The sequence below is a fragment of the Narcine bancroftii genome, chromosome 1 (genome assembly GCF_036971445.1).
Source record: "Narcine bancroftii isolate sNarBan1 chromosome 1, sNarBan1.hap1, whole genome shotgun sequence".
NCBI lineage: Eukaryota > Metazoa > Chordata > Chondrichthyes > Torpediniformes > Narcinidae > Narcine > Narcine bancroftii.
The window spans coordinates 291,196,983-291,220,060 of record NC_091469.1 but is presented as its reverse complement, the minus strand read 5'-3'; the positions used below and the strand labels follow the sequence as shown (position 1 = coordinate 291,220,060).

The window sequence follows — 23,078 nt, the reverse complement described above, 5'->3', positions numbered from 1 at the left end:
ACAGACAATATTTGTAAATTTATTAACTTAATTCATGCAGTAGAAGGAAATAAAGCACCTACAGTAGCAGTTGCTTTAGACACAGAGAAGGCCTTTGACAGAGTAAAATGGAATTATTTGTTCAAAGTATTGCAAAAATTCAGTTTACCGGAGAAGTATATTAATTGGATTAAAGTATTATATAAGGGACCGTTAGCGAAAGTGACAGTAAATGGACATGTATCAAAGCAATTTAACTTAAGCAGGTCAACGCGGCAGGGATGCCCACTATCACCTTTATTGTTTGCGTTAGCTATACTAGCAGAATTGATAAGAATAGATAATAATATAAAAGGAATAAAAATAAAAGACAAGGAATATAAAATCAGTCTATTTGCGGATGATGTTATAGTGTACTTAACAGAACCAGAACTATCAATAAAAGAATTATATAAGAAATTGAAGGAATATGGAGAAGTGTCGGGTTACAAGATAAACGTAAATAAAAGTGAAGCAATGCCTATGAATAATGCGGATTTCTCAAAATTTAAGAAGGAATCTCCATTTAGATGGCAAATGCAGGCAATAAGATACCTAGGTGTACAAATAAACAAAAATCTCGGCCAACTATATAAACTCAATTATTATCCACTAATGAAAAAATTACAGGATGATTTAGAGCATTGGAAAGATTTACCACTAACACTAATAGGAAGGATAAACTGTATTAAAATGAACATTTTTCCAAGGATATTATACTTATTTCAGGCATTGCCAATACAACTGACAGAAAAATTCTTCAAGGAGTTAAAGAAAATAATAAGGAAATTTTTATGGAGAGGGGGGAAACCGAGGATAGCACTAGATAAATTAACAGAATGGTATAAACAAGGAGGCTTACAACTGCCAAACTTTAAAAATTATTATAGTGCCGCACAATTAAGATACTTATCAGATTTTTATCAAACAAGGGAAAAACCAGACTGGACGAGATTAGAATTAGATAAAATAGGGGAAAAGATACCTGAACACATATTATATAAATGGGATGAAAAATTGGTACAACATAGAAGTTCTCCAGTATTACATCATCTCCTCAATATTTGGAAGAAGATTCATGTAGAAAGAAATAAAACAAATTATCAATTACCAAAACTAATATTGACGCAAAACAAGTTACTCCCTTTTACAATAGATAACCTTTCCTTTAGAGAATGGGAAAAAAAAGGGATCAAAAGAATAGAAAATTGTTTTTGGAAATAGATTCTTATCCTTTGAACAAATGAGAGATAAGTACAATATAACTGGAGATACAGCGCTGGCATATTACCAATTGAGATCCTACTTGAAGGATAAATTAGGAAGCAGTTTGAGTTTGCCAGAGGGAAGTAACCTTGAATATGTGATTACAGATACAATGTTAATCAAAAGATTTATAACAAATATGTATATTAAACTGCAAGAAAAGGAGAATGAGGAAACAAATGGTAAAACTAAACAAAAATGGGAACAAGATTTAAATATAAAGATAAAAAAGGAAACATGGGAGAAATTATGTTCTGGAACGATGAGAAATACAATAAATACGAGGCTACGTATGATACAATATAACTGGATACACAGACTATACATTACACCTCAAAAGTTAAATAAATGGGACCCAACAGTATCTGATAGATGTTTTCGATGTAAAAAAGAAATGGGAACAACAATTCATGCAATCTGGACATGTGAGAAAGTAGAAAAATTTTGGGAAGATCTAAATCAGATATTGAATAAAATAACAGAAAACAATATACCAAAGAATCCAGAGATCTTTCTCCTAAGTAACATAAAAAACAAAGAATTTGGAATTGATTTGGAGGATGCACAAAAAAGATTTGTTAAGATAGCTCTAGCCGTAGCAAAAAAATGTATTATGTCAACCTGGAAATTGGAAGATAATCTGAAAATACAACAATGGTATATAGAAATGAATAAATGTATTCCATTAGAAAAAATTACATATAGTTTAAGAAATAATATTTAAATATTCAAACAAATATGGGAGCCTTACATTAAATACAATAGCGAAAACCTACCGGGGACAAACATTACCTAAGTTGATGGAAGGAGAAGGAAAGAAAAGTATGGACTCAGTAGAATTTCTAGTGTATTTTTGTTGAGTGACAACATTGTCTGACTGGTTTAATGTAACCTAGATTGTATACCTTAAATGAATGGGTGGGGGGGTGGGTTGGGAGGAGGGGGGGGGGGGGAGAAAATGTCACTGTATATGTGTGAAAAGGAAAAAGTGTGTATCATGGCTAATGTGATTTATGGTGTGAAAAATAAAAAAATTTAAAAAAAGAACAGCGATACTACATAATCCAAAACCAAAGACAGTTAAGGAAATGCTTTCGTTTTTGGGTTTGTCAGGTTATAGTAGGCAGTTTATCCCATCGTATGTTGAGTTGACACATCCACTGCGAACTTTGGTGAATGAGCAGGGGATGAGGAATCTGGGAGCTACACTTGATTGGACGGCACAGGCTGAGATGAGTTTTATTCTATTGAAGCAAGCTCTTACAACAGCTATAGATTTGGCGATTCCAAATTATAAACTACCCTTCTTTTTGGATGTTTCTGAAAAAGCACACACAATTGATGGTGTTCTTTTTCAGAAAAAAGGGGGTGGAAGATGTGTGCTCATGTATGTGAGTATCACACTAGACCCGACGGAAGACAGACACCCACCATGTATGAGACATGCAGCGGGAGTAGCAAAGATTCTACAAAAGGTGGCACACATAGTAATGGGACATGGCCTGACGGTATTAACAACACATAGTATTGTAGCATTTGTGAGCTCGACAGCATTTACAATGACTTCGCTAAGGCAGACGAGACTAGAAAAGATCCTGAATGCTCCAAATGTTACGTTTACCTATGAAGGCATTAACATGGCAGACAATATGGGAGAGGGAGAACCACACTGTTGTGAGAAGAGGGTAGTAAAGGATATTAAAATAAGACCTGACTTACAGGCTACACCCTTAAGAGAACCAGATGAAACCTTGTTTACAGATGGGTGTTGTTACAGACATCCCACAGATGGATTGAAAGCTGCCTATGCGGTGGTACGAAAAACTACAGGAGGATTTGAAGAAATCATTACAGGGACAGTGAGAGGAAAGGAGTCAGCACAACTCGCAGAACTACAGGGAATGATAGCAGCATTAGAATGGGCAGAAGGGAAGGAGGTCAATATATATACAGACTCGGCATATGTGGTAGGGACAATACAGGTTGAGCTTAGTCAATGGATTAGAAGTGGGTTTTTAACAGCAGCAAGGACCCCAATTAAACACGAGAAGGACATTAGGAAACTGGCTGAGGCCCTCCTGAAACCAAAGGCATTAGCAGTTCTTAAATGTAAAGGACATGATAGAACAGATACGATGGTGGCTCGGGGAAATCAGGAAGCGGACATGGCCGCTTAAAGGGCAGCAGGATACGGCCCTCAGTTTATTATGATACAGGCAGACAGAACAGCACATGACTTATTACCACCGTGTAGGGTAGAAGTAATAATACAGGAACAAGCAAAGGCATCACCTCAGGAAAGGATGGTATGGGAGGAAAGGGGGGCAACCGAGGATCAAGGACTATGGAGATCGATAGACGGGAGGCCAGTTTTACCATCTGGACTCATGAAACCCCTCCTCGAGGAGGCGCATGGGCTAACACACTGTGGAAAGAAGCAGATGATAAGGTACTTGATACATTGGTGGCACCCCTTCCTGCCGGCGATGGTGGAGAACCATATTAGAGAGTGTGAGGTATGTATAACTTTCAATGTCAAGGCGACTGTAAAGCCACATGAAGGACAGTTCCCGTTACCTAAGTTACCAGGGCAGGGCAAGTGGCTATCGATACCTCTTAGTAGCAGTAGATGTGTTCACAGGGTGGCCGGAGGCAATCCCTGCCAAAAGAGAAGATGCAAGGACGGTATGTAAAATCCTGATCAACCAGTATATTCTGAGACACAGATTTCCTAGAAAAATTAGGTCCGATAATGGAAGTCATTTTAAGAATAACGATCTACAGGAGGTAGAAGCAATGTTGGGATTGAAACATGCCTTTGGAACGGTGTACCATCCACAATCCCAAGGGAAAGTGGAGAGGATGAACCAAACAATAAAAGGTAAGATCGGGAAAGTACAGGCACGGACCAAACTAAATTGGGTGGATGCGTTGCCCCTGGCATTAATGTCAATAAGGAGTTCAGTAAGTTCTGTGACAGGATTTACTCCATATGAACTACAAACGGGGCACCAGTTTCCGGGACCGGGAGCCGGAATTCAGACTACGAAGAATGAGGTAAGTTCAATGGGATGCAAGCTTTATTATGATAAACTAACGGCTCTGGTGTCAGATTTTTCACAACAGGTCACAAGTCCCAACAGAAAAGGGGAAACACCGATACCATCAGTCGCGGAGTGGGTTCTGCTAAAGGTCATCAAGAGAAAGTGGTCAGAGCCCAGGTGGACAGGACCCTACAGAGTGGTGGAGAGAACGTCCCACGCGGTTCGACTACAGGGAAAAGGAGAGACGTGGTATCATTGGAGTCAGTGAACAGCAACGGACCCACCAACACGGACACTGGAACAGATTCGAACAGAAGTGACTGGGACCCTGTGAAGAAACTACGGACTAAGAATATTTAACGTGTCCCTTTTTAAAGAGACTATTGGACTATGGTGACTGTATATCAGTGTTTGACGTTATAATCAATATATTAACGTCAAAACAAAAGGGATGAACACTATGTGGGGATTATGGGTGCTGGTGTTCCGAGCCCTTGAAGGGGCTGGGGAGGAAAACCACTGTACGAAGTGTTTGCACTCAGCCTGGGAGGCCCATAACGAACCGAACAGTACTTTGCGGATTGGACTGACGTTCCTGAACACTGTGTTGGGGCCCCCATTGGACTGAAGTGTGTTCATAATGGCCAAGTTTGTGAGGTTAAGTTTAACAAGGGGTCGGAGTTGCCGGTCCTTGCAAAAACTCCTGAGGTCTTGGTCCCGTAAGTTAACTGGTGGTTGGTCTCATTTTCATGAGACCAAAAGGGGAGCTGTTGGAATCTAGGGGGTTAAAACATTATGAAAGAAATGATTAATTAATAAGTTTATATGTACTGCATGGTTCAGGGAAAAAGAGGAATGTGATTAAGTGGCAATCACAGCATGGAGCAAAGTTGGCTGAGCAAAATTGTCTGCTCCCAAATCTTTCTTTGGCTTGGCTTCGCGGACGAAGATTTATGGAGGGGGTAAAAAGTCCACGTCAGCTGCAGGCTCGATTGTGGCTGACAAGTCCGATGCGGGACAGGCAGACACGATTGCAGCGGTTGCAAGGGAAAATTGGTTGGTTGGGGTTGGGTGTTGGGTTTTTCCTCCTTTGCCTTTTGTCAGTGAGGTGGGCTCTGCGGTCTTTTTCAAAGGAGGTTGCTGCCCGCCAAACTGTGAGGCGCCAAGATGCACGGTTTGAGGCGTTATCAGCCCACTGGCAGTGGTCAATGTGGCAGGCACCAAGAGATTTCTTTAGGCAGTCCTTGTACCTTTTCTTTGGTGCACCTCTGTCACGGTGGCCAGTGGAGAGCTCGCCATATAACACGATCTTGGGAAGGCGATGGTCCTCCATTCTGGAGACGTGACCCATCCAGCGCAGCTGGATCTTCAGCAGCGTGGACTCGATGCTGTCGACCTCTGCCATCTCGAGTACTTCGACGTTAGGGGTGTAAGCGCTCCAATGGATGTTGAGGATGGAGTGGAGACAACGCTGGTGGAAGCGTTCTAGGAGCCGTAGGTGGTGCCGGTAGAGGACCCATGATTCGGAGCCGAACAGGAGTGTGGGTATGACAACGGCTCTGTATACGCTTATCTTTGTGAGGTTTTTCAGTTGGCAACTGCACGAAAACCAACAAGGTCGGGTCAGATACAGCAATGAGCTCTCTGAACCCTTCTCCATTAACAATGGCTTGAAGCAAGGCTGTGTTCTCGCACCAACCCTCTTTTCAATCTTCTTCAGCATGATGCTGAACCAAGCCATGAAAGACCCCAACAATGAAGACGCTGTTTACATCCGGTACCGCACGGATGGCAGTCTCTTCAATCTGAGGCGCCTGCAAGCTCACACCAAGACACAAGAGAAACTTGTCCGTGAACTACTCTTTGCAGATGATGCCGCTTTAGTTGCCCATTCAGAGCCAGCTCTTCAGCGCTTGACGTCCTGCTTTGCGGAAACTGCCAAAATGTTTGGCCTGGAAGTCAGCCTGAAGAAAACTGAGGTCCTCCATCAGCCAGCTCCCCACCATGACTACCAGCCCCCCGACATCTCCATCGGGCACACAAAACTCAAAACGGTTAACCAGTTTACCTATCTCGGCTGCACCATTTCATCAGATGCAAGGATCGACAATGAGATAGACAACAGACTCGCCAAGGCAAATAGCGCCTTTGGAAGACTACACAAAAGAGTCTGGAAGGCTCCCAAATACAGGGAGAGGAAATGCATAAAACGATTTAGGAGGAATGCTCAAACTGAAGGAGGTGGTGAGTAGCACAGGAGACACAGGCCAGACCAGAACAAAGAATGGCCTGCAAGAAACAAAGGGAATGGAAAACCAGTCTAGGAGGAAGATTAAGGCATGAGGAGGTATTAAAGAGAACAGCAGAAATTGGCCAGACAGGAACAGAATGGTGATTAGAAATATCTGGGGATGAATTAATTTCTGATCAACACAACAGGATAGTCTGGCCTGGAGGATTAAGATGGGAGTGCTACACCCCAGATATCTGCAAAACAGGAGATGACTTGTGATAACCCTTATGCAAAAAAATCTAGCAAAGGAAGCCAACTTTTGTTCTGTATGATAAGGTTGATCTATATAAACTGAGCCAACTGGACAATAGGGGTCAGTCTTGGGGAATAGCTCACTGTGCAGGTGACCTATGAACTAACGATTGACCCAGAGCTCTGTTAAGTTTTATTCTTGTGCTGTGTAATAAATTGACTGTTGAACCGAATACCTTCTCCTATCACTTCATTCAAAGAACACGCTGGACTCAGACCACACATAGGCTAAATTAAGAGTAAGGTAAAGCCAGAGTCTGACACACTGTATTTTGCATCTTTAAACATTATGACAAGTTGAAGTTAAGCATTCTGTCGTTCTGTATTAGTCCTCAGATTCTGGATTTGGGGCCTGCAGTGCACAAATTGGAGGCTAATGAAAACAGAGAAACGCTGAAGGAACTCAGCTGGTCTTGTGGCGTCCATAGGAAGTAAAGATATATGACCGACGTTTCAGGCCTGAGCCTTCATCAAGGTGTGAGTAAAAAGCAGGCAGGCACCTGAATAAAAGGGCAGGGGGAGAGATACAGACCAACAGAGGGTACCTTTGTAACACAACAACAATAACAGTTCAAGGGCCCTCCAAACTATTAGGGACATTATAAAGTCGCACAATATGTCTAATTTTAAATTTTAAATTTAGACATACAGGACGGTAACAGGCCCTTCCACCCCACAAGCCCGTGCTGCCCAAACGCACCCAATTAACCTCAACCCCTGGTACATTTTGAAGTGTGTCCTTCTGCCTTCCTCCCTCCTAGCCTGAAGCAGGTACAGAATGGAGAGAATTACCTGTCATACCTCATCAGTTGATTCTTCAGCTTTGCCAGATCCTTTGTCAACTGCAGATTCATGGCATCTGACGCCTCCAAGGCTTTTTGGAGACTGTTGTTTTGTTCTCGCAGCTTCTCGTTTGCATATTTTAGATCTGCATTGTCATTGATTAATTCATCAACCTCCCTTTTAAGGACATGCAAACAAATAGATCAATCTTTAAACTACTGGAGACTTCCTTAAGCAGTGCGCATTGTCATTGATTAATTCATCAGCCTCCCTTTAACAACATGCAAACAAATAGATCAATCTTTAAACTACTGGAGACTTCCTTAAGCAGTGCGCATTGTCATTGATTAATTCATCAGCCTCCCTTTAACAACATGCAAACAAATAGATCAATCTTTAAACTGCTGGAGACTTCCTTAAGTAGTGCTTGGTGTTAGAACATAGAACATTACAGCACAGTACAGGTCCTTTGGCCCATGATGTTGTGCCGGCCTATATATACCCAAAAAAAACCCTCCTTACCTTGTAAACCTCTACTTTTCTTTCATCCTCGTGCTTGTCTTAAAGTCACTTAAATACCCCTAATGTTCTAGCCTCTACCACCATCCCTGGCAAGGCATTCCAGGCCCCCACAAATCTCTGTATAAAAAAAAACATATCCCTGATGCCCTCCCTAAACTTCCCTCTGTGAGAGATGAGTAAAACTGATATAAAAATATGATGAGGAAACTAGTATAGATATATGTGTAATGAATAAAGCCAGTATGTATAGGATAAGAATAGATATTAGAATGTAGGAAGTAAAGTTAGTCTGAATAAGATAAGGGTCTTCTAGCCTTTTAGACAGAATCAGCAAGTTCACCAGTATGAATAAGATAAGGATAGATAATAGATAATAGAATGTAGGAAGTAAAGTTAGTCTGAATAAGATAAGGGTCTTCTCGCCTTAGACAGAATTAGCAAGTTCTGCATGTAAGAAGTTAGTCAGCCCTGAGAATCAGGAAGGTGTGAATAAGGACAATGACATGATGGGACACCGACAGGATACTCCCTGGTCCTCCAAGTTCACAGAAACAGCACGTAGGCAGCCAGGATTGCCTAATGCCAAACTCATCCAGGAGGCAGAAGAATGTAAGGGGGAGGGTATTCCTGTACTGAAATCAACTGTATAAAAGTTGGGTGAGCCCCATTGTATGTGTGTATTCCCGGGTAAGGGGAAGCACCCAACTTTGCATTGTTGTATAATAAATGTTCTTTGTTCTCAATTTTTGTCTCGAGCAATTTCTTTGAAGGTTATTCTGTTTCTAACAAATGGGGACTCGTCCAGGATCCCTCTCCCTCCACTGACAGAGTGCCCGACGACAGGGATAGGTGCACCCCAGCTGATTCAGCTGGATTCACGGACGAAGGGTGACTGGTCAGTGGATGAAGCGAGTGATATCCGAGAAGAGGCATTGAGAACAAACAATGAGAGGACGTTAAGGAAGCGCGCTAGAAATAGCTACTGGATCCTGGTAAGAGAAATTTTACTTACCTGTTAGTATGGGAGGTGTGAGTAGTAAGGAAGAGAGTTCTAAGGAAGGATGGGAAGATCAGATAACCAAGCAAAGTCCGTTAGGATTAATGCTATCTGATTGGGGTGCGGGGAGAGCCCGTGGGAAAGACAAACTGACCATGGTCAGGTATTATGTAACAATTTAATATTTACCTCATGGTGAAGGGAAAGAGTAATGTAAGTAAGGGGCAGCCACAGTATGTAGCAAAGTTGACTGATTACAGTAGGTTTAGAATTGTCTGCTCCCCAAATACAAAAAGAGAATATGTATGAAACAATTTAGTAGGAAGGTTAAGGCAAAAGGAGGTGTTGATTAGTACAGGAGACGATGGCCAGACAAGAACAAAGAGAATCCTGACAGAGACTGTCAGAAACAAAGAGAATGGAAACTAACTCAGTAAGAAGGCAGAAGGAGGTGTTGAGTAGAACAGAAGAATATGGCCAGATGAGAACAAAGAAATAATTAGAAATATCTGGGGTATGAATTGATTTCTGATCAAAACAACAGGATATTCTGGCCTTGAGGATTAAGATGGGAGCTCTACACCCCAGATAACTGCAGAGCAGGAAATTACGTGATAAATCTTATGCAAGAAATCTAGCAAAGAAAGCCAACTTTTGTTCTGTATGATAATGAAATCTAGCAAAGGAAGCCAACTTTTGTTCTGTATAAGGTTGAGCTATATAAACTGTAGAGACTGGACAGTAGAGGTCAGTCTTGGGGAATAGGTCACTGTGCAGGTGACCTATGAATTAACGACTGAACCAGAGCTCTGTTAAGCTTTATTCTTATGCTGTGTAATAAACTGATTCTCCTATCACTTCATTTAATGAACACGCTGGACTCAGACGACACATAGACTAAATTAAGGGTAGGGTAAAGCCAGAGTTCGACAGATGAGAGCAGATTATGAATAGGGGGTGGTCACGGTTCACCGTGGGGCTGCACGGAGAACCATTGGTAAATTTAAGCATAGGACCCCACAGTGACAAGATGACCTTTTTTTTTAGTAGATTCTGGGGCAGCCCGGTCTAGTATTTTACAACCACCCGAGGGTGTTAAGATAGAGGGGACAGTGATGATTTCGGGAGTAGGAGGAAGAGACTTTACAGTCCCTGTCTTAAGAGATGTAAGAATACAAATGGGAGAAAAGGTAATAACAGAGGATATTTTACTGGTTCCCCAAGCTGGAGTTTGTTTGTTAGGACGAGATTTACAGGACCAATTGGCTATCGGCACCAGACCACAGGAATCAGGTATCGGGGTTCAATTGTATGTATTAACCGAGGAGGATCGGGAACTAATAAATCCTGGAGTATGGGCAGAAAGAGGCAATAGAGGAGTGTTAGATATTCCTCCCCTGCAAGTTACTTTAAAAGATCCTGAGCAAGTAATTAGACGAAAACAGTACCCAATTCCTATGGCTAGCCAAAAGGGGCTGCAGCCAGTAATTGACCAGTTGGTGAAAGATGGTATACTCGAACCTTGTATGTCACCTTTTAATACCCCAATTTTACCTGTCCAAAAACCAGACGGTACCTATCGATTAGTGCAGGACTTGAGGGAGCTGAACAAAATTATTCTCACCCGTCACCCGGTTGTACCTAATCCCTATACAATAATGGGTAAAATCGATCCCCATAGTAAATGGTTTAGTGTGATTGACCTCAAAGATGCTTTCTGGACCTGTCCGTTAGCAATAGAGAGCAGAGACATGTTTGCCTTTGAATGGGAAAATCCTTTTACTGGACGCAATTATCAATACCGGTGGACTGTCCTTCCCCAGGGCTTTACAGAATCACCAAATTTATTCGTCCAGGTCTTAGAACAAATATTAGACCAGGCTCCTTGGAGAGAGAATTGCCAGATACAATATGTTGATGATTTGTTAATTACGGAAAAAACGTACGAATTAGTTAAACAGTATACTGTTGAACTTTTGAATTTTCTGGAGAATAAGGGTCTCAGGGTGAGCGAATCCAAATTACAATTTGTTCAATCAGAAGTTAAATACTTAGGTCATCTGGGAAGTCAGGGAACTAGGAAAATAAGTCCAGAGAGGATACGTGGTATTCTACAGATCCCACCTCCCAAGAATGCCCAAGAACCTAGGAAATTCCTTGGTTTAGTGGGATACTGTAGAATCTGGATTGAAAAACTTGGTGAAACAGCGCCTTATTAGTGCCCCAGTGTTGGCTTTACCCGACCTAAATAAGCCATTTGACCTATATACCAATGCGAAAGGAATTGTAGCCAGCGGAGTACTAACACAAGAGAGGGCAGGCTGTAGACAGCCAGTTGCTTTTCTGTCAAAAGTTTTAGACCCTGTTTGTCGTGGTTGGCCAGAGTGTGTGCAAGCCATCGCAGCCACTGCTATTTTAGTCGAGGAAGGACATAAGATTACGTTTGGTGCCCTGATGATAGTTCACACCCCTCACACAGTCCGCATTATTCTCTTACAACGTGCTGGAAGGTGGCTTACAGACTCTAGAATTTTAAAATATGAAGCGATCCTAATGGATAGGGATGATTTGACCCTGATTACGAATAAAGAACACAATCCAGCAGCTTTCTTGGTTTCTCCAAATTCTGACAATACCATAAATGAGTTAGAGCATGTATGTTTAGAGGTAATAGATTTACAGACCAAAATTAGAGAGGATTTAAGTGATGAGCCTTTACAGGAGGGTGAAAGGTGGTTTATTGATGGATCTTCTCGTTGCATTGATGGCACTTGCTATAGCGGGTATAGTGTAGTGGATGGGAAAGAAGGAGTGGTGATTGAAGCCGGTCGCCTTCCCGGTCATTGGTCAGCACAATCTTGTGAATTGTATGCCCTCTGTAGAGCTCTCCAGGGTCTAGAGAACAAGGTGGGCACTATCTACACAGACTCAAAATATGCTTTTGGTGTAGTGCACACCTTTGGGAAGATCTGGAAAGAGCGGGGAATGATAACTGGAAAAGGACAAAAGTTGATCCATGAAAACTTAATTGTCCAATCTCTAGATGCTCTTACATTACCTGAGGAAATAGCTGTAGTTCATGTACGAAGCCATCAAAATGGAGACAGTCCTGAAGCACAGGGGAACAGACAGGCAGATGCTGCTGCCAAACAGGCTGCGCTCACGGAGAAAATAGACATGCAGCTGTTATTGCCCACCCCTGGAGTATCCTATTCATTCTATTAAACCTGGTGATTGGGTATATGTAAAAGCATGGCAAGATCACCAACTAAAACCTGTCTGGGATGGCCCCTATTGTGTACTTTTGATTACAGACACTGCCATGCGAATGAAAGAAAAGGGATGGAGCCACATCCAACGAATTAAACGAGCTGCTGAACCACAGACTAACGACATTGATAATCTACCCTCCACCTGGCATGCAGTCCTTCATCCTTCTGATCTGAAAGTTACACTACGCCGGGAAAAAGTGCTGTAATGTTGTTTTTACCATTTACTGTATTGTTTACTTGTTGGTTCCCAATTTTTGGGACATCACTAAATTACTCACAATGTATTAAGTCCTCCTGGAATAGGGGCAGCAGAGGTGACAATTATTTACCTTTAGAATGTAGACAGGGCATAGATATAAAGTATAGTCATAGTGGGGTATGGGTTAATATAGGATCCTAACATGGACCAGGGGAACAGAATGGCTCTAGAGGAGTAGATTTGATTTGTATTTTGGCCTCTACAGGTATTAAAAAGAGGAGTTTTAAAGGGATAGCACAAAGAAGATGGTGGGACAAAGACAGACAGAATGTTAGTCAGGATTGTACATGTAGCAGAGATAGAGTGAATACATATGCTAATGTTCACAGACAGGCTGCAACTCACAGGCTCAGTGATACTTATGTTAATGTTCGCAGGACAAGCTGCAACTCACAGCTTAAGTGATAAGAAACAACTCTCCCCAACTTGGTCTCCTGTAAAGCATCCTTTGGGTCACACAGACATTCGGAATGTTAAAAAAAAAACACCACTGTATGGGGAGTTCCAGCTGTAAACGAAGTAAGCTGCTCCAGAATACTAAAGCTGCTTGGCATTCAAATTGTTTAATCAGACTCCAGGCAGCCTTGGAGATCATCACCGAACAGACAGCAATGGCCCTGAATTTATGGGCTGAAGAAAAATGACAGATACAAGCCACAGTTCAACAAAACCACCTGGCTCTCGATTACTTGTTGGCTGCTGAAGGCAGCGTTTGTGAAAGATTGGTTAATGACAACGCTCACAACGGTCAGGCGGTTAAAGACACTTCTTCAGGAGTTCGAAAATCTTCCCATGCCCAGGTTCAGACGTGGCAACCTTGGTCCGGTGTGGGATGGACTAGACTTTTTATTGGTAACTGGAGTCTGATACCCACAGCCCTTATAGCAGCTGAACTCGCTATTCTGGCCATTCCCCTGCCTAAAGACTTGTGTGCAGTATTTAATTCATCGAACCCCTCGTCAGAACACTATAACCCAAAGGATGTATGTTTCCCAAATTCTGTCTAATGATGCTGAAACTGCAGTTCGTTTACTGACCAGCTGGGAAAAAGACCAAGTTTGCAAGTAATACATTTCAGTTGAGAAGTCATGAAGCGTAGCTAAAAGAAAAGTGAGGATTGTGAGAGATAAGTAACACTGATCTAAAAGGTCTGTTGACCTTGCCTCATAAGACATATTTTCAAATCCAGGCAACATCCCGGTAAATCTCCTCTGCACCCTCTCCATAGCTTCTACATCCTTCCCCATTATGAGGTGACCAGAAATGAACACTTTATATGGTGTAGTCTCACTAGAGATATGTAGAGCTGCAACATGATCTCATGACCCCTGAACTCAATCTCCCGACTAATGATGCCCAACATCCCATAGGCCTTCTTAACTATCCTATAAACCTGCACGGTGACTTTGAGGGATATATGGATTTGGACCCCAAAGTCCCTCAGTTCATTCACACTGTAAGTATCCGACCATTAACCCTGTACTGAGTCTTCTGGTTTGTCTGTCCAAAATGCATCATTGCACACTTATCCGTATTGAACTCCATCTGCCACTTTTCTGCCCAACTGCATCCTGTCTGTATCCTATTGTAACCTTTGACAACTTTCAGCTCCAACCACAACTCCTCCAATCTTCCGCAAACTTACTGACCCATCCATCAGATCCTTGAGGAACTTCACTCAGTGCTGCTATTTGGAGGAAATAGTTTCCATTAAGGTTCAATCAGCTAAAGGATTGGATCAAAGCTTTTGACAGGAAGTCATTGCTGTGGAGAAGAAAGATGTTGAGACTGCTCCCTCTAGAAGAGAGTATCGTGTATAGACATTGGAAGGTCATGATGCAGTTGTATAAGACATTGGTGAGGCTCCATTTGGAGGATTGTGTTCAGCTTTGATCACTATGCTGCAGGAAAGATGCTAAGCTTAGAGAGGATTTATGGAGGATGTTGCCAGGATTCCCATCCAAGTGAGGTGCTGTTCCCTTGTGGTATAAAGCTATGAGTCTACGAAGCTGTGGGTTCAATGATACAATTAGGTAGGGAGAAGTGGAAGGCTGTCTAGAACAAAGATGGCAAACTTAATATGAGAGACAGGGAGTCAGCAGTAACAAAAGAAACCACATTCTCAGTTAAAGCTTGTTAGAAATCTGGGACAAACCCACCCTAAAGTGCTTTTGAGACTAACAGTCAATGCAGATCCTAGACTTAGGCATATATTTTTGTTGAGTAAGGGCATTCACTTGATCTGAAATAAGATTATCTGACTGGAGTAAGGTGCAGTGCTTCCCTTTTTCTCTTTGTGGGATTCAAATGAGGAGATTATTCTCTTAAAAGTAACTTAATTTCAGCTCCATTGTTTTTCAAGCCACCGGTGATTAGTACCACTCCTCTCCTTGCCCAGAATGACTGGGTTGAATGCTCTTCTGCCATCACTCAATGGAATTCCTTCTGCTAGTCAGTGAGGCATCACAAAATACAAATATCAAACACATTAGTGGGTGTGGATGGGGAGACTGGGAATGTGTTTGGTCAAATCCAGAGGTCCCTTACCAAAGCAGGTAGCAAAGCTCCAAAACTTTTGGTATTGGGAAAGAAACCTCACCATCAATTTTAGCTCTTTTTTTTAGCCTTTGTGATAGTACAGATTCTATCACCAATGTGTATATGTACAGATTGTAGTGTAGGATGACTGTGATTGGCTGAGAGCATAGCCACACCTACTGGCAAGTCTTAAAGGAGACCAGGTCATTCTAGACTGGTCGACCTACATGTGATATACTCCAGTCTTTTAGTTAATAAAAGCCTTGGTTTGGATCAACAAGTCTTTGGTTCTTTCGACGTGCTCTACAATCTTCTTGTATGTTTATCAATTTCATTTGTAAAATACATGCAATGAAAGTGTCTCAGCGTTATTATCCAGCCCAGCATGTCTCGCAAAAACATGGATTTGGACTTTTCCGATTGTCCTTACATTTGTCCAATTTTAATTCCAACAATGTTTGAAATTACTGAATCTGCTTCCAGTACTCTGTCAGATTCAGGTTCACATTTTTAAAAATTGCAATCATGTCCCTTACAAGCTCCTCTGGAAAAAAAAACAGCAGATGGAATTTAATGCAGATAAATGTGAGGTGTTGCATTTTGGAAGGACAGACCAAGAAAGGTCACAGAGGAGTGAATTACAACAGAAGGATCTGGGAATACAGATGCATAATTCCCTAAAAGTGGTGTCACAAGTAGATAGGGCTGTAAAGAGAGCTTTTGGCATATTGGCCTTCATAAAACAAAGTATTGAGTACAGGAGTTGGGATGTTATGGTAATATATAAGACATTGGTGAGGCCAAATTTGGAGTCTTGTGTTCAGTTTTGGTCACCGAACTACAGGAAAGATATCAATGAGATAGAAAGAATGCAGAGAAGATTTACTAGTATGTTGCCTAGACTTGAAGAACTGAGTTACAGGGAAAGGTTAAATAGGTTAGGACTTTATTCCTTGGAGTGTAGAAGAATGAGAGAAGATTTGATAGAGGTGTTTAAAATAATGTGGGGGAGAGACAAATAAATGTAGATAGGCTTTTTCCACTGAGGGTAGGTGAGATACAAACCAGGGGAAAAGTTTAGAGGAAACAAGAAAGTGGTGGAAGTGTAAAATTAGCTAGAGTGGTGAATGCGGGCTCAATTTTAACATTTAAGAAGAATTTGGACAGGTAGATGGATGGGAGAGGTATGGAGGGATATGGACTGAGTGCAGATCAGTGGGACTAGGCAAAAAAAGGGTTGCCACAGACTAGAAGGGTCAAATGGTCCTGCTTCTGTGCTGTATGGTTCTATAAATTTACAGCATTTCTGATTCCAAACATTTAGTGTATTTTGCTTTTCCTTCAAGCTGAATAAATACATACATTTTGCTGTAGTCCGGTTCTCCTTCCAGAGGCTCTGGTCTCTCACAAAAAACCTCGTCTCCTTTCAAAAAGAAAGAGAAACAATGGAACAGAAGCCCCTTTAAATCTGCACAGAGTAAACCATTCCTGGAATTTGCTCTCAAAAACAGACAAGCCATGGTAATTGTACATTTAACACAGAAATGTGTCAACAGGGATATAACTGACTCGCTCAATGACACACCATGTCCGAAGAGGGTGCGCAAAATCATTGAGGACCCCTACACAGCATCTTCCAGCTACATGTTTGGAAAGAGATACAGAAGTATCAGAGCCAGAACCACCAGGCTGAGGAACAGCTTCCTCCTGAGAATGCTGAATGATTGATCAACTATTTATTTAATATCAGAATTTATTGCCATGAATAAGTCAGAAGTTCGTTGTTTTGAGGCAACATCACAGTGAAAACATTCATATTATAAACCATCTTACAAATTAAATAAAACGAATGCATGAAATTAAATTTAAGTCAAAGTAAGGACGTGTCTGTGGTTCATTGATCATTCAGGAATCTGATGGCAGAGCAGGGTCGGCACCAATAGGGGGTGTCCACAGGCATTGACCCCCCAAAATGAGGTGCTATGCACCCCCACCCCACAGTCACAGCCATCCCTGGCTGTCACACCCGCCCACTCCCTCCCATGTCAGTAGTGTTTAGGTTGGCGCATGCTAGCGACTTACTACCCCTACTGTGTCACGAGCGAGCATCTAGTGATGCTTGATACAATAAAAAGTGTCCTCGTGTCCCACGTCAGAGGGGTGGATGGCGTTAACAACAGGTAGATCTCTGTCAGAAACCCCCCCTTCCCCCCCCCACCCAAGTCTCTGCTGGCACCCCCTATCAACGTCCCTGCTAGCACCCCACTCCCCATCAACAGGTCCCTGCTAGCACCCCCCCCCCCCCACACTGAACACGCCCTCTTCTAACATATGTTCTGGCGCCAACCCTGTGGCAGAAGAGAAGAAGCTTTCTTTGTGCTGCTGGGTGCTCGGCTTCAGGCTCCTGTACCTTTTTCCCAATGATAGCAGAGTGAAGATGGCATGGCCTGGGTGGTGGGGGTCCTTGAAGATAGAGGCTGCTTTCTCGATGGAGAGAAGTCTGGTGCCTGTGATGTCATGTCAAGTTATCAATCCTCTGGAGTCTTTCTTGTCCTGAGAGTTGGCACCTCCATACCAGGCAGTGATGCAACCAGCCAGTATGCTCTCCACGGTCCACCTGTGGAAGTTTACGAGAGTCTTCGATGACGAACCGAATCTCCTCAGACACCTCACAAAGTATAGCCGCTGGCGAGCCTTCTTCGTGATTGCATTGACATGGAGGATCCAGGACAGATCCTCAGAGATTACTTTTATATTTGTATATACATACAAATACAGTGCATGTGTATTGTTTGTCTGTACGTGTGTTGCTGTATGTTGCAGTGAGAACTGAAGAACGCTGTTTCGACAGGTTGCATTTGCACAATCAGATGCTAATAAACTTGAACTATTTCGGCTATAACCAATGGGTTAATGCAGTGAATAGCAAAATTATTATTTCTGGAATATGATTTCCATAGATGTAAACAAGCCTACAAAGGCAGGACATCTTGAGAAGGCTTTAAAAACAATAATACCATCCAATATCATGGGCCATAGGTGGGGTAACTCCACACTCCAGAAAGGATGGCACAGCCTTGGGGATGCATGAAGGAAGTTGTCTGGATATGTCCCAGTGGTGAGAAGCTTCAGTTCTGCGGAGAAACAGGAGAAGCTGTTCTCCTTGGAGTGGAGAAAGCTAAAAGAGGAAATTGTTCAAATCGTGAGAGTTTAAAGCAGTAAAAAATAAGCTGTTTTCGGAGATTCAGAGCCCTACCACCCAATTTCTGTTTTGAAGGATTTCTATGGATTCCCTCCATGCTTCTGTTACCCTCCCACCCTTACTCCTCCAGCCCCACTACCCTCCAAAATTGAAAGATACAATCTAGGAGTAGGAGTAGGCCATTTGGCTTCTTGAACATGCTCCACCATTCAACAGGATCGGGACAGAACATCCACACTCAATCCCTGTTCCAGCCTTCGCCCCACATGCCTTGATCTCCCCAGCCCCAGGGACAATGTTTCAATTTAGAGATACAGCACGGTAAAAACCCTATCTGGCCGGTGAGCCCATGCCACCCAAATACACCCATGAGGCTTTTCAACCTATTAACCTTGCACATCTTTGGAACATGGGAGGAAAATGGAGCTCCCGGAGGAAACTCATGCAGACAATGGGAGAACGTACAAACTCCTGTCAGGCAGCGCAAGATTTGAACCTGGGTCACTGGTGGTGCTATAACTTTGTGCTAACCACTACACTAATCATGTCCAAATCCTCCTTGAATGTTTTAAATGATTTGGCTTCAAATGTTGAGTGTGGTTGAGAATTCCACAGGTTCACCACTCTTGGACAGAGGTTCTCAACCTTTTTTTTCCCCCCACTCACATACCATCTTAAGTTAAGTTTACTGATTGTACAAGAACAACCTGACAAAACAGTGTTCTCTGGTCCTCAGTGCAAAACCATACAGACAAACAACCAGACATAACACACATGCAGAAAAATAATACATATGCAAGACAAGCATTTTATCCATACAAATAAATAAATATTGTTACGTGAATATGAGAGTCTTGGAGGGTGAGTGTGAGCAGTTCCTTTAGTCATTCAGCATTCTCACTGGCCATGGGAAGAAGCTGTTCCTAAGCCTGGTGGAGCAGGCTCTGGTACTCCTGTATCTCTTCCCTTTATTTAAGTAATTCCCACAGAGCACCTATGGCATCCTGTAGGGTCCATACAGGTGAAGGTTTACTCTTCTCTCCACTTATCCACTTATCTCATTCTTCCAAGTCCAGCCGTTTGATCACCCCAAAGTTAATTCTGCATCTTTGTGGCTACTGAGGCTCTAGGGTCCTGAATCCCATTTTTGAATGACCCCATTTTCCTCTTTGCAATGAACCAATTATGAGATGTGAGCACTTATTGCCCACGATAGGACCCTCCTGGTCAAGGTTGTTGGAGGGCTCCAGGATATGGACCAGTGATAACGGTGCAGCAATACATCGCCAAGCCAGGATGATGGGAGAGCTAGAGGAGAATCTGCAGGTGTGCTGTTCCCCTGCACTTGCTGCCCTTATTCTTGCTTGCAAGGCATTCTGGAGCAGCTAGGTTATTGACTACCGTACATTCAGAATAGATAGTTGTTTTCCGTGGTAGAGGAGTCAAGGACAATAGGGCACAACTTCAGGATTAAAGGGTGCCTGTCAAAAACAGAGATACAAAGAAATTTCTTCATCCAGAGAGCAGTAAACCAAGATCATTGGGTGTATTGAAGGCAGAGATTGATAGATATCTGAATAGTCAGGGCATCAAAGGCTATGGGGAGAAGACAGGGGAGTGGGAAAATGAATCAGCTCATGATGGAATGGAGGAGCAGCCTCAATGGGCTGAATGGCCTACTTCTGCTCCACTACCTTATGATCTCCTCCATCCACTGGGAGTTCAAATATGGCTGGGGTTTAGCAAGTTACTGTATTGATACTGTATTGAGACTACCAGCCAAATTAGAGCCTCCATTCTCCGTCCTAGGACTTGAACTCAAGACCATCTGAGCAAGAGCTCCCAAATGTGGATGAGGGAGTGGAAGAGGCAAAAGGAGTGAGGCAGGAAGGTTCAGTAAGTGCCCCCGCATCCTGTATTCCGAATGTGATGATAGGAAGATGCTCTGAATTCCTTCATTATCCCAACATGGCCAATCCTCCGTATGAACGCAGGTCAATTCAGCAACGTAAACACAACCATTAGCCACTTATTACGTAGAAAGGTTCAGTTAGATATTCCCTTGATCTCCCCTATTCCAGCTCTAACACTCAGCAAAGTTTACTTACTGTCTGCTGATTGAATTTTAGGATTTTCTCTTAAATTCACAGATGTTTTATCATCTGATGACCTGCGAATTAATTAACAAAGAGTGAAACAACACAAGGAGCAGGACATCAGCAGCAATAACTTCGTAAAATGGCCGGGAGCTCAAAAGGAACTTTGTAAAAGCACAATGCTGGAGAAACTCAGCAGGTCAAACCATGTCTTTTATAGAGTTTCTGGCTATCCATCCCATAGGATCCTTTCAGGGTTTGATATGAGGATACCCCACTCCTCAGAAAGGAACAGCGTGCGTGTGAATGGATTTAAGTGAGTAGGGGGTTGCACAGATCCAGACCCACCCTCTCGACATCCCCTCCCGGATCTAGCAGCATGGTAAAGTCCAAGACGGCTGGGGGGGGGGGGGGGGGGGGGTGGGAGTTCTGTTGCAGTGAATGGCCAGACCAAACTTCGATGCAAGGGATGCCCTTTCCGCACTTCACGGCACATGTTAGCTAGAAGGCCATTGACCCTACGAGAGGGTCCCTCCACCCTTTGACAGGTCTTGTCAGGTCGTCTTAGCCACCCTCCGCACCAGACAAGCCTGGTGGGGGAGCTGATTCAATCACCGACCATACGACCACATGAGAGATAGTACTGGGCTACATGGTACCAGTAGCACTCAGACAAGTAACCTGACAACATATATAGCAAAGATAAAGATATTGTGCATGGCCAATATTTCAGGCTTGAGCCCTTCATCAAGGTATGAGGAAAATGTAGGCAGGCACCCAAACAAAATGGTAGTGGTAGGAGAGAGGATAATAGTTCAACAGGCAGGAGGTAATAGCCTCCTTTTAACCTTGGTCAGTACATGCAACATTTAAGGCATCAGAAGCTCAGGGCATCCCTCTGTCTCCATTTCTCCAGCTCTCCACCCCCTTCCCTCTCCCATTCACAGAGGCATCCCTCCTCCCCTTGTTTGCTGGTGTGCCCCCCCTCCCTTATCCACCTCCTCCCTGTGGGCCTGTGCTCCTCCCCCTATCCCTCCTCCCTACCATTTTGTTCTGGTGCCTGCCGACATTTTGCTCATACGGTGATGAAGGGCTCAAGGCCAAAACTTCGGGCTTGCTATATAAAGGACGTGGTTTGACCTGCTGAGTTTCTGCAGCCTTGTGCTTTTACTTCAACCATGGTGTCTGCAGGAGGAATTTTTCTCATCCATAAAAATTTGAGAATGTGGAGCCCAAGAAGTGGTTGAGTGGGAATGAAGATATGGGGGGAGGGGGGGGGGAATGAGAGGAGAGGAAACTGCTGGGATTTTATGTATATAAAGAGCTTTATGTTCCATATATACTCCTGCAATAGTCAAATTTTCTTCTGGCCAAAGAAGGGGTGAGTTGACCTTTACATGGGTCAAACTTTTGACCTTGTTAAGTACCTGTGACATTCAAAGCATCAGAAGCTTGGAAGGCCTAGTCCGGGTGGCAAGTCCACAGTCATGGTGTCGGGACGTCAGATGGGCTGGCAACTGGGGCACCGGAGTTCAGATGAGCGTTTGGCCGGGGGGGTGTGGTCAGGGGTCAGATGGATGACGGCCAGGGCAAGGATCCGCTGTCAGGATGACAGGAGCTCTGGTGGTTGGACAGCTGAGGCATCGGAAGTTTGGGTTCGCGGATGGTCGGGGTGAGGATCCATGGCTGGGATTTCAGCTGGGCAGGCAGTTGGAGCCAAAGATAGGGGGTTGACTTTTACAGCGCCAGTGATCAGGAGTGGGGTTTAAATCCCGTGCTGTCTGTAAGGAGTTTGTACCTTCTCCCCGTGTCTGCGTGGATTTTTCGCAGGGGCTCCAGTTTCCTCCCACCGTTTAAAGCGTACCAGGGGTGTAGGCTAATTTGGAGTAAATTGACCGGCATGGACTCATGGGCCGAAATGGCTTGTTACTGTGCTATACATCCAAATTTAAAATTAAGTCAATAAGATCCACGGTCAACAATTCCACCAATCTGAGTGTCATCTTCAAATTTCCTGATCATTCCTCATTCATTCACATCCAAATCCTTCACATTCATCGCATACACGTCCCTGTAGAACATCATTAATTGCAGGTGTTCAATCCCAAAACGTCCCTCTAGCAGCACCCTCTATATTGTGTTTCCAAGCCAATTTTTGATCCAATTTGCCAATTTGTCCTGCATCGTATGTCCCAAACCTTTTGGGCTCTTCAAATTTTCTGAGGGCCTTAATGAAGTCCAGGTCAACCATATTTACCTTCAGGAAGGGCTCAGGCCCAAAACGTTGATTATATATCTTTACCTCCTATGGACGCTGTGAGACTAACTGAGTTCCTCCAGCATTTCTATGGTTTTACTACAATCACAGCAACTGCAGACTCTTGTTTTCCAACCATATCTACTGTCTTCATTAATAGACTCTGTTAACTTTCCCAAAAAATTCTATCAGGTTGGTCAGACCAAATCTGGCTGTCTCCCTAACAATGACGCTGGTCTCACAGGTACTAACAGGCTTGCTGCCCTTCTTGAAAAGGGG

The 23,078-nt window shown here is 43.2% G+C and overlaps 1 protein-coding gene across 1 annotated transcript in view; it reads right to left on the bottom strand.

Moving 5' to 3' along the window:
- LOC138756948 (inositol 1,4,5-triphosphate receptor associated 2) overlaps nt 1–23,078 on the bottom strand; it is a 57,948-nt gene that overhangs the window by 14,501 nt on the left and 20,369 nt on the right. Inside the window, exons 5-7 of the mRNA XM_069923463.1 lie at nt 20,555–20,616; nt 16,607–16,667; nt 7,675–7,833 (exon numbers count right to left, since the gene is read on the bottom strand). Coding sequence (XP_069779564.1) covers nt 7,675–7,833; nt 16,607–16,667; nt 20,555–20,616 — 282 coding nt within the window. The remainder of the gene's footprint in view (nt 1–7,674; nt 7,834–16,606; nt 16,668–20,554; nt 20,617–23,078) is intronic.